Genomic DNA, 14627 nt, shown 5'->3' with positions numbered 1-14627 from the left:
TCCCTGTGCTTCAGATTCATGAATGTTTTTCTCTGTTTTTCCCCTTTCCACAGGAACTTAAAAACCTGATTCCAAAGTCTGCTGTGGGAACACTTTCAGCAAACTCCAGCAATGTTATCAATCTTATTATTGATGCATACAATGTGAGTAGATAAATTTTCTTTATACAGTAGTGGCCAAAAGTCATGTCCGGAGGGGATATTAGTTTTTAATGACCCTACAAGTTTGATTAAACCATTCAAATATAAGGGAAGTGTTCTTGAGGCAAGAACAAAACACTAAACTTAGTTAATTGGACACAAGTCAAACTAAAGCTACAGGTTTCTGTGTGCATAGAAAAACACAAAGCTCTCAGGAAAAAGCAAACAATATAATCAGTTATTAATATTTCATTAATTCTCTCGTTTTCATTTCTTTGTAGGATAGCCTGGCCAAAAATTATGTTACACAATTATGTTACACAATCAACTATGCAATATGCTTACAAAGTCTTTAACTCATCTTTAATAATATTTGGATGAAGGGTGAAGATGTGAATTTTCTCACTTTTGGCCACTACTGTTAATATCTCCAGTATATAAAGGACCTGGACTGATTTATGTTTTCTCAGTCTCTTTCCTCAGAGGTGATCCTGGAGAACAGCAAGCTTCCCGAGGGAGTGACGATCACCTATCAGTCACGCTGTAAGAATGGACTCGTGAACGAGGGAGAGAACGGACGGAAGTGCTCCAACATCTCAATCGGAGACGAGGTGAGTTCAAACCAGCGTGATGTAACGTGCATCAGAAACCTGTAGCCTGTTGTTCCTGAGTCTTTTCCTGTTTCCAATGAATCCTCAGGTGTCGTTCAACATCAATATCACAGCTCAAGGCTGTCCCAAACAAGGCAAACCGGAAACCATTAAGATCAAGCCCTTGGGCTTCACTGAGGAGGTCGAGATCGAACTCAACTTTATTTGCGAGTGTGATTGTCACAAGCACGGCATCAAGAATAGTGAAATGTGCCATAACGGCAATGGGACGTTTGAGTGCGGAGCCTGCAGGTGAGACCGTCCTCAGATAACTGTCCTGGATTTGCTTAGGCTTATAAAAATGCATGAGTTTGGGTAATTGCTAAATTATATGTCATTTTTGCCCTGGAAGGTTAAAAACAAATGCTGTGCTTATATGTATATATATTTGGGGTGGAACGGTACACAGAAGTCGACGGTTCGGTTCGTCCCTCGGTTCAGACATCACGGTTCAGTATGAGTTCGGTACAATGGAGGGAAAAGCATAACAGAAATGCAGAAGGCTTGTGCGTGTCTCAGGCTGTTCCACCAAAGGAAAATAAATCACTTAAGCCTTGTATTTTTTAAATAAGTTTTATTAATAAAGTAAAGGCATAGAACCAGTTTATTTGTAGTGCACTGACAATAGTTTTATATAATTAGTTTATTAATTAAATTAATAAAAAGACAAAAAGACCTTGAGATATGTTTGGTAATTGTACCTGAATGAATTGAAAATTATTATTTCTGATTAATATATTTGTTTTCCTTAAAATTTTAATTAACAGTAACTTAAACACTTTGCAGTTTGAATGATGTCCTGTATAAACAAAATGACGGAGTATGTTTTTATGTTTCCACTGTTCGGTCGCGCCCGCGCCACACACACACACACACACACACACACACACACACACACACACACACACACACACAGACAAATATAAGTAAACACTTTGCGACTTTTCGATCGTGCCCGCGCCCCTCTCTCTCTCTCTCTCTCTCTCTCTCTCTCTCTCTCTCTCTCTCTCTCTCTCTCTTTCTCTCTCTCTCTCTCTCTCTCTCTCTCTCTCTCACTCACACACACACACACACACACACAACATATTCCAGCATTGCAATCTTTACATCGTAGCCTGCTTCAGAGCTAAAGCGGAGCTACAGATTAGGAATCCCTAAAGAACCCGCGTATCTAACAGTAGTTCTGCATTACATTAATTAATTTGCACGCGAGTTTTATTTATTTTTATACCATGTATTCTCCGTGTAAATTTATCCACCGAACCGTGACGCCTGTACTGTTTCGGTTCAATACAAATACATTTACCGTTCCACCCCTAATATATATATATCACTGATGGCACAATCTGATTGGCTCTGCTGATCCTGCAGCCAATGATATTGCTTGGTCAGCATTTAAATAGTCTGGTTGAGTGTTTGCTGTAATCTCTATAAGAGTTCTTCTAAACCCCTCCACCTCCCCAGCTCCACCTGCCTAGATCTGATACAGGATTCATGTATGTCTATTCATGGAGCAGCCGCAGATCTTACACATTTTAGCCTATTTTATGAAAATCTAGTACATTTTACCTCAAAATTCTCATTACATATACAACAAACAATGCAAATAATAATTAACTCTTTCTCCGCCAGCGTTTCTGAAAAAATTTGCCAGCCACCGCCAGCATTTTTTATAATTTTCACAAAAGTTTAGTGGCCTCCAGAATATTTTGTTGTATGAATATTTGAACATGCAATATATCCTGCTTTTAAACAAAACAACAAAAAAGTTTTTTTCTAGCTTCATGCATTCCTTTTTTTATCAACACTTGTATATGGGTAAGTTTCATAAATTAAAATAAAAAAAGTAACATTTTGAGCAAAAAGCTGAGAAAATCGTGTTTTTGTCAAAGATCTCGTCCGGATCAGATTCAGAACGATGATCAAAACACAGATGGAGTCGATCGAGTCCATCAACACCTCAAAGCTTCTCAGTCCTGAAGCTCGTCCTGGGTCGACATTTCATTCAGTAACATTAGGCAGATTTGATTTATATGATGTTTATTGTTGGTGATCGCGTTATTTTACATATGCATCTGTTTGCATATGCGCTTGTTTCTGCTCCTTCTTCACCTGTGTTTTGATCAGGAGATTCTGTACTCTTTCAGAAAATGCCTTATAGCGCCCCCTACCGTATAACAGTGAAAACACAGAAAGCTGTAAATTTCCATCAATCGCTGGGAAAATCTCATTCACATTATCATTATGTTCCAGATAATTTTATTACTTAGTATCGTTGTAATTCTCATTATTTACATAATACCTTGATTTACTGCATTACTGTAAAAATATAATACAGTGATTTATTTAAATCAGCATACATTAAATACAATACAAAGTCAAAGAAAGTAATGTAACAATGCAAAACAAATCTAAATGTTTGCTTTATTGAGAATACAGTTGATTTTAGGGTTAAACATGACACTGAATCTTTGATGTAAAACATCTTTTTTGTTCCTGTTTGGATATTAATTGCATTAGTCAGAAGGTCTATCTACATGAGTGTGTGTGAGCCGTTGTTCTCAGCATCTTCTCAGTGCTCATCGTGTCCTCTCAGGTGCAATAAGGGCCGTGTGGGCAGGCAGTGTGAGTGCCGGAAGGACGAGGTGTCCACCGAGGACCTGGACAAGAACTGCCGCAGAGACAACGGCACGGACATCTGCAGCAATAACGGCGAGTGTGTGTGCGGGACCTGCGAGTGCAAGAAGAGGGAAAATCCCGAAGAACGCTACAGCGGAAAATACTGCGAGTGTGACAACTTCAACTGCGACCGCTCCAATAATAAACTCTGTGGAGGTACTGAAACGGGAAGCTTTTTCTTTTTTTGGACCACCAGTGCATCACTCAGCAGACTATTAATAGTGGAAAAGAGGTTGTATAAGGGTAGAAAGCAGGCACACTGCAAAAAATGCTGTTCTTACTTAGTATTTTTGTCTTGTTTCCAGTCCAGATTTCTAAAAAGTCTTAAATCAAGATGCATTTACTAGATGAGTAAAATGCCATGAGATATTATGTCTTGTTTTCTAGGGAAATAAATCAAAATTAAGAGAGTTGTTGCTTAAAAAAGCTAAATTATCTGCCAATGAGGTATTATTATACATTATTTTTCTTACCCCATTGGCAGATCATTTAGCTTAATTTAGCAACAACTCTCTTAATTTTGATTTATTTCCTTAGAAAACGACATAATATCTCATGGCATTTTACTCATCTAGTAAATGCATCTTGATTTAAGACTTTTTAGATATTTGGACTGGAAACTAGACAATAATACAAGTAAGAAAAGCATTTTTTGCAGAGCAGATACATTTAATTTAATTCACATTTATTTGTATAGCGCTTTTCACAATACAATTTCAAAGCAACTTGTGAAAATGCATGAGTCCACATTACAGTTGACAGTGATCAGTTATCAGAGGGAACTGTCTAGTATTTCAGAAATGTACATATACAAAATCACAGTTAGCAAAAAAGGTTTTAATTTAAACAAAGTAATAATTTAATGCAGAAACAATGAGCTCATGAATACTTGTTTGTTAACAAATGATTATGACATTCAGAAAGATGTGGCATTGGTGATGTGGATTGCGAGATAAAGGCCGTTTCTCCTGTAGGACACGGGCACTGTGAGTGTCGGGTGTGCATCTGTGACGCTAACTACACCGGCAGCGCGTGCGACTGCTCTCTGGACACCTCCACATGCTTAGCCTCCAACAAGCAGATCTGCAACGGCAGGGGGACGTGCGAGTGTGGGACCTGCAGGTGCACCGACCCCAAGTTCCAGGGCCCCACCTGTGAGATCTGCCCCACCTGCCCCGGCGTCTGCACCGAGCACAAGTCAGTCAAACACAACACCGGCGTGGGACATATCGAGCTACATGTGGCAAGCCGTTTTAGCTTAAATTGTACCCAGCGTTACTCGTCGTAATTGCATTTTTACTAGTAAGAATTAAATTTGAGAGCTCTACAATTGAATTGTTACTAGTAAAAAAACAAATAAAGATATAATTGCAGAGCTCTGTAATTGAATTAAAGAGCTCTGCAATTGCATTCTTACTAGTAACAATTCAATTGTAGAGCTCCGGAATTAAAAATGATTGGAAGTCAATGGAGACATATGACTAGTAAAAATTCATTTGTAGAGCTCTCTAATTGTAATTGCTACTAGTAAGAATTGAATTGTAGAGCTCTCTAATTGAATTCTTACTAGTAAAAATGCAATTACCACGAGTAACACTGGGTACAGTTTAAGCTAAAACGGTTTGCCATACATGGACAATTTAAAAGCTCAAATGTATATAACATATGTGACCCTGGACCACAAAACCAGTCACATGGGTCATTTTTTTGAAATTGAGATGTATACATCATCTGAAAGCTGAATAAATAAGCTTTCCATTGATGTATGGTTTGTTAGGATAGGACAATATTTGGTCGAGATACAACTATTGAAAATCTGGAATCTGAGGGTGCAGAAAAATCGAAACATTGAGAAAATCTCCTTTACAGTTGTCCATTTATGTTCATGATTGTGCTGCATTCACACACAAACATAAATGTTTTATATATTTAGGAGGAGATTTACAAAATATCTTCATGGAACATGATCTTTACTTAAAATCCTAATGATTTTTGGCATAAAAGAAAAATCGATAATTTTGACCCATACAATGTATTGTTGGCTATTGCCACAGATATACCCGTGCGACTCGAGACTGGTGACGTGATCCAGGGTCACACATGCTAATCATCAAACTAATATCAAAAGGTTTCTAAACAGAATATATGCTTAGTATATGGTATAAACATATTTTTCACATTCAAAATGTATTTGACTGAATGCAAAATATATGTTGGACGATATAAATATTTTTGCATTAAAAACTGACACAGTAGGTCACATGGCATCTGCAGTACGTACGAATTGTATTCATACCACACACACATTAATACTTTTTTAACAGTTGGTATGTAAATTCAAATTCAAATGTAGCGATTGTTTGTTTATGCTCTTGTTAGTCAGTCGCTAGTTCCGCCTTCTCGATGACATCACGCACATCGTTAAAGACGGCTGATGATTGGTCAGGACGCAACATGTAGTCTGACGTGTTTCTTGTCCATGACACAACAAGAATTTAGGAATCAATCACATAATCTGACTCAGCGACTATCGTAACACACAAAAGTATTGTGTAGTCTGAACTCAGCATAAGCAAACAGTAAAGAATGATCGTTGGTTGAACTTAAAAAAGTAAGTATTCTGGTTGCCTTAATATTTTGACTTTATTTAAACAAAAATTTTGAGTTAATGTAAATCAACCGAAACTCAAAATATTATGTTATATGAACAACATTAGTTGATTTGACAAAAGATTTTTTTTTCAGTGTTTATATTAGTCATATATATTTGCCCATTTTTAAAATGTTTTTAAAGATATTTTCAGATATATACAGATATATAATTTCAACTTTTTTTAATGTTTTTGAAAGAAGTCTCTTCTGCTCACCAAGCCTGCATTTATTTGATCAAAAGTACAGTAAAAACAATAATACTGTTTATTCCTTTGATGGCAAATCTGAAATTTCATCTGCCAAAACTGTACAAACTCTCAAAAAGACAACGGACAGCTATGGTGGACTTTATATCAGAGTTAGTACATTGTCAATATCAGCCCTATTTCCTTTGCCTTTTCCTTTGGTGTCCGTATGGTGTTTCCATCTCTCACACGACTCTGGTCCTGTCGCAGGGAGTGTGTGCAGTGCCGGGCGTTCGGCACCGGAGAGAAGAAGGACACGTGTGACCGAGACTGTAGCTACTTTAACCTCATCGTGGTGAAGGACCGAGACAAACTCCCTCAGCCGGTGCAGGCCTTCCCTCTCATGCACTGTAAAGAGAGAGACGCCAACGACTGCTGGTTCTACTACACCTACGCCGTCAACAACAACACCGAGAAGGAGGTGCACGTGGTGGAGACTCTAGGTGAGCGTCACTCTTTACAATCGGATCACTCAATCCCAGTCTCAATCTGAATGAGCTGTGTTTTGTTTTTGCTTTTATTTAAACATTTACTTACAGAATAGAAAAGAGCCAGCCAGGGGTTCAGGGACAGACTAATATTACATCACATTTTAATTGAGAGAAAGAAAGAGAAGAAAAAGAAAGAATAATAAGAAAGAAAGAAAGAAAGAAAGAAAGAAAGAATAATATGAATTAAACAAATAAATAAATAAATGTGGAAATATTGATTAAACAGATCACATAAATAAAACAATCCTCCCCACAAAACATAAAATAATCATATTAAAGAAAGATTATACAAAAACATCAAAAAGTGAGCATACATTCAAGGTTTTAGTAACCTTTTCTGTTACAGGAGGTAGACAAGGATTTAATATAGACCTTAACATCTTCTTGAGAGTGAGAAAAAGTGGGGGTCACTTTCATAGTTTTACATGATTTGTGGATATAAAGTATTTTGCAAGCAAATTAATTAAGTTGGAAAGAAAACAAACATTTTCATATTGTTTCTCAAAAATGAAAAACTCAAACAAAAAATCCTTGAAATAAAGCTCAAAGTCTTTCACGATGCCAGAAAAGATGCAAGAGAGTCCTATACTTCATTTAAATTTCGACACAATGAAAGTTTTAACAGGATAATACGATGAATAAGATTAAAATAAATCTCTTTGAGCTTATTTACCAATAGATACTTGTTAGGAATAGTCCAAACCTTCTTCCACTAAATATTTTCCACCAAGTTGTTCCATCTTGAAATGACATGAGGAGTGGAAACACAATCATTAAGATAAAGAAAACGCATATCTCTATTATTGTTGAATGTGTGTGTTCTGTGTGTCAGAGTGTCCGGCGGGTCCTGACATCATCCCGATCGTGGCGGGTGTGGTGGCAGGGATCGTTCTGATTGGTCTAGCTCTGCTTCTGATCTGGAAACTGCTCATGATCATTCACGACCGCCGCGAGTTCGCCAAGTTTGAGAAAGAGAAGATGAACGCCAAGTGGGACACGGTATGTAAAAAAAAAAGAATGAGTTTTAACTTTAATAAAACTGGACCTAGATGCTTCAAGTTCCTTCAAGTTTTTAATCCGCCCAAAATTCCCAGATTGTTTCATCAGGAGTGTGGTTCTCCTGTTTAAGAGCATAGTTTTTAGGAAAGCTGTGCTGACTTTAAGGCCTGGTCCTGGAACTGAAAGGAAAGGCTTTTGGATTTTCAAGGCCTCATGTTTCTGGGTGTGTCGTGGCCAGTTGAGGTCAGTGTGAGACTCGCTGCTGCCCTCTGCTGGATCACGGCACATCATCACCCCGGTGCGCGTCAGTGAATACAGAGTTTAAACTAACAAAAAAAGTTTATTTTGAAAAATCTGTACTTGCAGATAATATAATATTAATGAAATAAAATACGACTTAAGTGCACTTAAATAGAGTACACAGTAACACTTTATTTTACAGTGTCCTTGTTACATTTGTTACATGTACTTATCATAGTAATAACAGTAAATTATGTATAATTACATGCAACTAACCCTCAACCAAACCCTAATCCTACCCTATAGTAAGTACATGTAGTTGCTTAATATTACTCAGTACTTAAATATGTAAATACAATTTTACAATGACACCTTAAAAAAAGTGTAACTGAATACACTTTCATGGCTGATTCATTGTTACAGTGTAATTACATATTTAAGTACTGAGTAATATTAATTAACTACATGTATTTACTATAGGGTTAGGGTTAGGTTTGGTCATTAATAATCATGCATAATGATTATGAATTACTATTGAGACTACCTGTAACAAGGACACTGTAAAATGAAGTGTTACCGTCATATTAAATACATTTTAAGTACATTTTAAATGATAATGCTTTAATAATCTTTTGTCATGTTTTAAAGAAGGACATTTTTTTTATAATTTTAACTGAAGTGTTTTTTTTTCATGATATTACTTAGTTCATATATTTTAAATGTACTCAATTACAAATTCATTACTTCAAATGTGTAATTACAAATATATTTAACTACATGACTCACAAACTTCAGTAGAAATGACTTTAAAGTATATTTTAGTTTACCATAAATGCTTGTCAGTATATTCGGCAGTATATTTGAACTGTATTTCAAAGACAACAGAAGTAATTATGAAATTACATATAAAGATGTACTTAAGTGGGTCAAAAAACAATTGCATAATTGCATTTAATATAATTATAAACCTTAATACATTTTCATTTAATTGCAATTAACGTTCGATTACATGTCCGAAAACATTAAATTCAGTTCACACTTAAGTATATTATTTAGTAGTGTATTATTTCTGTAATAACTACTCTTTTTAAAAGTTTGGATACAAATAATTGGATACAAAACCATTTTATGTTTTATGCTGTTACCATCTCACTGCATCTTTATTCATACTTCTGTTGCTGACGTCATCATTCAGTATGCATGCTTTCCTCCTTTTCCTTTCATGCTCATGAAATCTCCCTGTGGTCACCATCTTTTGTCCATCATTTCAGCTCTTCTGTTGCTTCATCTGTCCTTGATCTGTTATCTGTCCCTTTCCACTCTCAGACAGAGAATCCAATTTACAAGAGCCCTATTAATAAATTCAGGAACCCAAACTATGGACGTAAAGCTGTGGCTCTATAAGTTTGTATATCTCAATCCTCTTTCTGCATGTGTGTGTGTGTTTGTGTGTTTCTTTACCTGATCATCATTTATCCATAATTTCCAACCATTTTTGTATATTATTTATATGTAGTCCAGTCATGAAACTCTAAAGGGCGCAGGCTGATCGGACTCAAGCAATCACATCATTAGCTCATGGCTCAAGCTGATTGGCTCTGCTGATCCTGCAGCCAATGAGATCGCTTGCTCAACATTTGAATAGTCTGGTTGAGTGTTTGCTGTAAGCTCTATCAGAGTTCCTCTGAACCCTGCACCTCCCCAGCTCCACCTGCCGAGATCTGATGCAGGATTCATGTGTGTGTTAATTACAGGCTCACACAGGGGCGGCGCCAGAGAATTTTTAACGCATGTGCTGAGGGGGTGCTAGATCATTGACAGGGGGAGCTGCGCAATTATAGGCAATATATATATATATATATATATATATATAGAGAGAGAGAGAGAGACAGAGAGAGAGGTATATACTATTAATAAATGAGCAAAACTTGGTCACTAAATATTTAATATTCAATTATTTTAATGATCACAATTAAAGTTTTAATTTTATTAAATTGAACAAGCGCAACATTCAGCATTCAATCAAATATTCTAAAAGACTTATTATTAATAATAATGTTATTTCAACATAATATCTCATTATTTCAACATAATATGTGTGCGTGCAACAAGCAAGATGTACATACACTGAGTTTCAGTTAGGATGAGATGCGCTCCAGTTAACGTGCAATGCAAGTGACCGCGCGGGCACCTCCATATTTATATGCTTCTTATTTATTCAATCCAGGCAATTGGTTGATGAAATATTGATTAAAATTAAGATACAATTTATACAAAACGAAATTCACTTTAAAGAAAGGCTTTCTACAAAACACAACTTAATGAAGTGGTCAAAATCATGTCTGACCCACTCCATGTCTCTCGATATACTGCGCATCTAACTCGTGCTGTTCACTTTTCATAATCAACATAGATGTAAAAAAATAACATTATAATATTTTAACAAATATGAAACTAAATGCGCTTTTTTAATGGCTACAACAGTATAGTAGGCCTACAGATTCATTCTATCTCATTCATTCAGATTTAATTCTGAATTTTGCACACACAAGTTGAAAGGCATTTGTTCAAATCAAGTTCACGGATAATTGTGAGTGCATTTATTAATCATTATGAAACTAAAATCATAACAAAGTAGGCTACGCTATGTACAAAAAATCAGATGAGCCCAGAATATGAACACAACGTTTAATTACACGTTAAGCATTTTCCTCCCATACAAAACCATTATAAGAACGCTTAATGTGGCTTAATGCAGATTAGAATGTCCCCTTATTATGTTGAAAATAACGAGTTATTATGTCGAAATAACGAGATATTATGTCGAAATAACATATGTCAAAATAATGACTTATGTCGAAATAACGACTTCTCATGTCGAAATAACGAGATATTATGTTGAAATAACGACTTAATATCTCGAAACAACAAGATAAGTTTTCTTTTCTTTTTTTTCTTCAAAATGCAGTTTAGGGCTTCCATAGAACACAGCCGGAATATAATTGCTTCCAGAAATTATTTTTGGGGGTGCTATCGGGGTGCTTTGGTCTTTCTTGGGGGTGCTGAAGCACACGCTAGCCTCTCCCTAGCGCCGCCCATGGGCTCACAGCAGCGAGTCTGAGGATCTATTAGCAGTAGCAAGTCAATTCTTGCAGAGCAACAGCAGATCAAGTCCACCAAGACCAAATACATTAACATTGCCATGTTCAATAACATGCTAAAACTATTGTGAGAGTTGTCATCATTTTCCAATATTGATGTGATACAAAAGGTTTAATGATTGGGTAAAAATCACTAATCGACTACAGCATGAGCATTGTACGGTGTTGTGCAATATTTAATCAGAGTTTGACTTAATATTTTGCTTTTCTTCACAGGATATCAATGTGTTCATCAGAAAATGCTGTAAATAAATGTTAAATAGCTGCATGTGTCGTTTTATCTGCACTTTCTTAGGGTGTAAATGCATTTAGATCTGTACTGTATTTTTCTTTCTTATTTTTAAAGATATTATTTGTATTCCTTTCACAGGGAGAGAACCCCATCTACAAGAGCGCTGTCACGACTGTGATCAACCCCAAATATGAAGGAAAATAATGACATTGGTTTCACGTGCAAGAATGTTTTGGAAGGGATGAGTGTGCAGAATTCCTCAGTTTTCCTTTAAATGTTTTGCTTTTTTCTCATTGTAATGTCATTCTTTTAGACCGGTATTGTAGGTCTGTTTAAGGAAGAACTGGCTGCCTCTCGTCCCTTGCAAACGTGTACAGGTTGTATAGTCTCTTTATTTACACCAGTATCTCTTCTTTTTACCCCTGTGTACATTCACACACCCTCTCTTCTCGAACTCAACAGAGCATAAAGTGTTTAAGGGTTTCACTTTAAATTGTAGTGTAAAGGAAAGCTTTTCCCAAAAGATTGCAAAAACTCATCACATGCTATTTTAAAACATCATATGTTTGTTTATAATCTATCTGCATTCAAACTGCTTCATCATTGATGCTGTCAGTCATATGTTGGCATAAGAAAACTATGTGACCAGTGTATTTGTGATTTTATTTTGGGGGGGTTGATAAAAGTTTGGTTTAATATGCTGATAAATAATCTATGCATATTCATTTACTGTCAGACACATCATGCATTTCATGCCTTTGTTTTTAGAAAGTGAAAACAGTTATTTCCCATGTATTCTTGCTCTTAGAAACGCATTATGGCATGTGTTTTGTCGTCAGCTGCAAATGTCTGTGTGTGTTATGTGTTATGAAGGATTATATGTTGAACTATTATGTGTCTCTTGACGAGTATCAGTGTATTCAGGTGAAATCCTGTAGTTTGTAGTCAGTTGGTGTAGAAAGCCAAATGTCCTTAAACGCTCATTAGAAATGAGCAGAATTATTGGTACCTACAAATGAAATTTTAAATGTTTTCAGATAGTATATTTAAAATAAAAAAATGGAAGTTGTAATTCACACATTTGATAAAGCTCTTTGCTACAAAAAAAAAAAAAAACATTTTGAGAGAGTTATGTGGAGAAAATGAAGAATTAGAGTGTATAGGTTTTTTTTTCTAAAGTTCATGTATACTCAAAGGTACAACAACCCTGTATTTTTACTTATTTTATTTGGACATTATAAGCAGACTCAGTCATTTAAAACTATTGGAATGCTTGAAAAAATAATAAATATCAAGCTGAAGGATGATAACCAGTTAGTTACTGCCGCAACACCCAATGTAGCTTGTTTTTAAGTGCCTTTTTTCTGGTTTTCTCAATATTGCAATTTTGAATTTATTTATTAAAACAAAATCTAAATGATTGTGATCTTGACTTTCTTTCAAAGTGGTAAATGCATCTTCAGCATTATTTAGGGTCACTGATGCGCTTATAACAATAGGCCTACTATCAAGAATCATAATCTTGATGTCTAAATAAACCATCACCAAACCAAACCATCAGATGTTAATTAAAACATCACTTCACTGCTATTATGTTTATTATTATTATTATTATATTAGTTTATTCTCAAATACAGTATAACTTCAGAATATAATACTACCATACTATACTATATTTGCAGTATGCAAAATGTGCTTAGTAGCCTATGTAAAGTTGCATAGAATAGCAGGATGATTAACAAGATGCAATAAAACTACTCTGTAAATCAAACTAGTCTAGTCTCCACATGATCTCAACTTTGTCTCCCGTGTGATGATCGTCATTGCATCATGCGTCGGGTCAGAGGTCACTCTTCCACCGGAACTAGACTCGCGTACGGCCGTAACGGAAGCCATTTCAAAAAGTTATATGGATATATGTTTAGCTGTTTCGATTCAGAAGGCCTTTATTAAACCCTCTGTGTCCATATGGATTACTTTAATGATGGATAGATGAGCTGGTTTGGGCTTCACAGAAATTGCACTATTCACTCCCATTAGCTTGAAAGAGGAAGATCATTTTTATATAACTCCTATTGTGTTCGGCTGAAAGAAGAAAGTCATACACACCTAGGGCGTCTCGAGGGTGAGTAGGCTAAATTATGGTATGATTTTCATTTTTGGCCTAACTCTTTAAGTGCAGAAACAGATGTTAACCAACAGAGGGCAGCAGCGGATTACAAATACAGTTTCTTACCAAAGCGATCGTCAATTAAATATCTAAATAAAGTGCGTAGGCTATTGTTAAGGGAAAAATACATTTAGCTGACAGACACATATAGGGCCTATATGTGTATTTATTTGTTGATAATCAAGTGCATTTGTTGAGAGAAAGAAAAATAAAGAGTCCTTTCTCCCAGAAACAACACGAGACAGTGGACAGTGTTAAAACATCGACTCAGAGAGTTGTGGACTTATTGTTCCACAGATTCATTCATTATACACGAGTCTAGACTATGGCCACTGACAGCCAACGTCCACAACACACTGACAAGGGTACGTTTGTTCTATTCATTTACAGATGATGGTTTATCATTTACAGATTATACCCTGGAATATAACACGCCATCGCATTTAAATCTGCTTTACAATAGAGACAGCCTCTTACGAATCATACTAATCTCCAATGAACAAGCACTTACATACGGAATATGTGTTGTAGGCCTAGCCTACTACATGTTATGTCAGCATTCAGCAAGTTACATACTGGTTGTTTGTTTTTCTTTCTTACTTATCCAAGCAAAATGAAAATGAAGTTATTGCAGTTCAGCTCACGCCTCAAATGACTCAGCTGCAACAACAACCACATATTTACCATCCATCTCACTGAGTAATTCACTTCATCTGAGCTATTTCATGCTCCATTGTTTGTATAGTCATGATTCATGCACTAACAATTGAAATAAGTTATGATTATGGTCATCATGAGGGTAATGCACATGTGACTCAGCTGTTGATGGTTCTTGCTAAGGAATCCGATTTGTTGAGGAGAGAAAAAATAAAAATCCAAGAGTTTTAATCTCCTAAAGGTGCATCTCAATCAAATATTGGTCATATCTCAAAAGAAGTGATGTATGGATGTCTTCACCTTCCTGGCTA

General features: G+C 35.9%; 1 protein-coding gene across 2 annotated transcripts in view; it reads left to right on the top strand.

Moving 5' to 3' along the window:
* itgb1a (integrin, beta 1a) overlaps positions 1–12915 on the top strand; it is a 57404-nt gene extending 44489 nt beyond the window's left edge. Inside the window, exons 9-17 of one of the 2 annotated variants that reach the window (XM_081353241.1) lie at positions 54–143; positions 611–751; positions 840–1042; positions 3387–3625; positions 4444–4666; positions 6577–6809; positions 7690–7856; positions 9423–9500; positions 11628–12915. In XM_081353241.1, coding sequence (XP_081209367.1) covers positions 54–143; positions 611–751; positions 840–1042; positions 3387–3625; positions 4444–4666; positions 6577–6809; positions 7690–7856; positions 9423–9500 — 1374 coding nt within the window. In that variant the 3' untranslated portion in view covers positions 11628–12915. The remainder of the gene's footprint in view (positions 1–53; positions 144–610; positions 752–839; positions 1043–3386; positions 3626–4443; positions 4667–6576; positions 6810–7689; positions 7857–9422; positions 9501–11627) is intronic. The other variant, XM_081353242.1, reaches the window with a different exon arrangement.
* The last annotated feature ends 1712 nt before the right edge of the window (positions 12916–14627 follow it).

The sequence above is a fragment of the Scardinius erythrophthalmus genome (genome assembly GCF_964197995.2).
Source record: "Scardinius erythrophthalmus genome assembly, chromosome: 22".
Taxonomy (NCBI): Eukaryota; Metazoa; Chordata; class Actinopteri; order Cypriniformes; family Leuciscidae; genus Scardinius; species Scardinius erythrophthalmus.
This window is presented reverse-complemented; position numbering and strand designations above follow the sequence as displayed.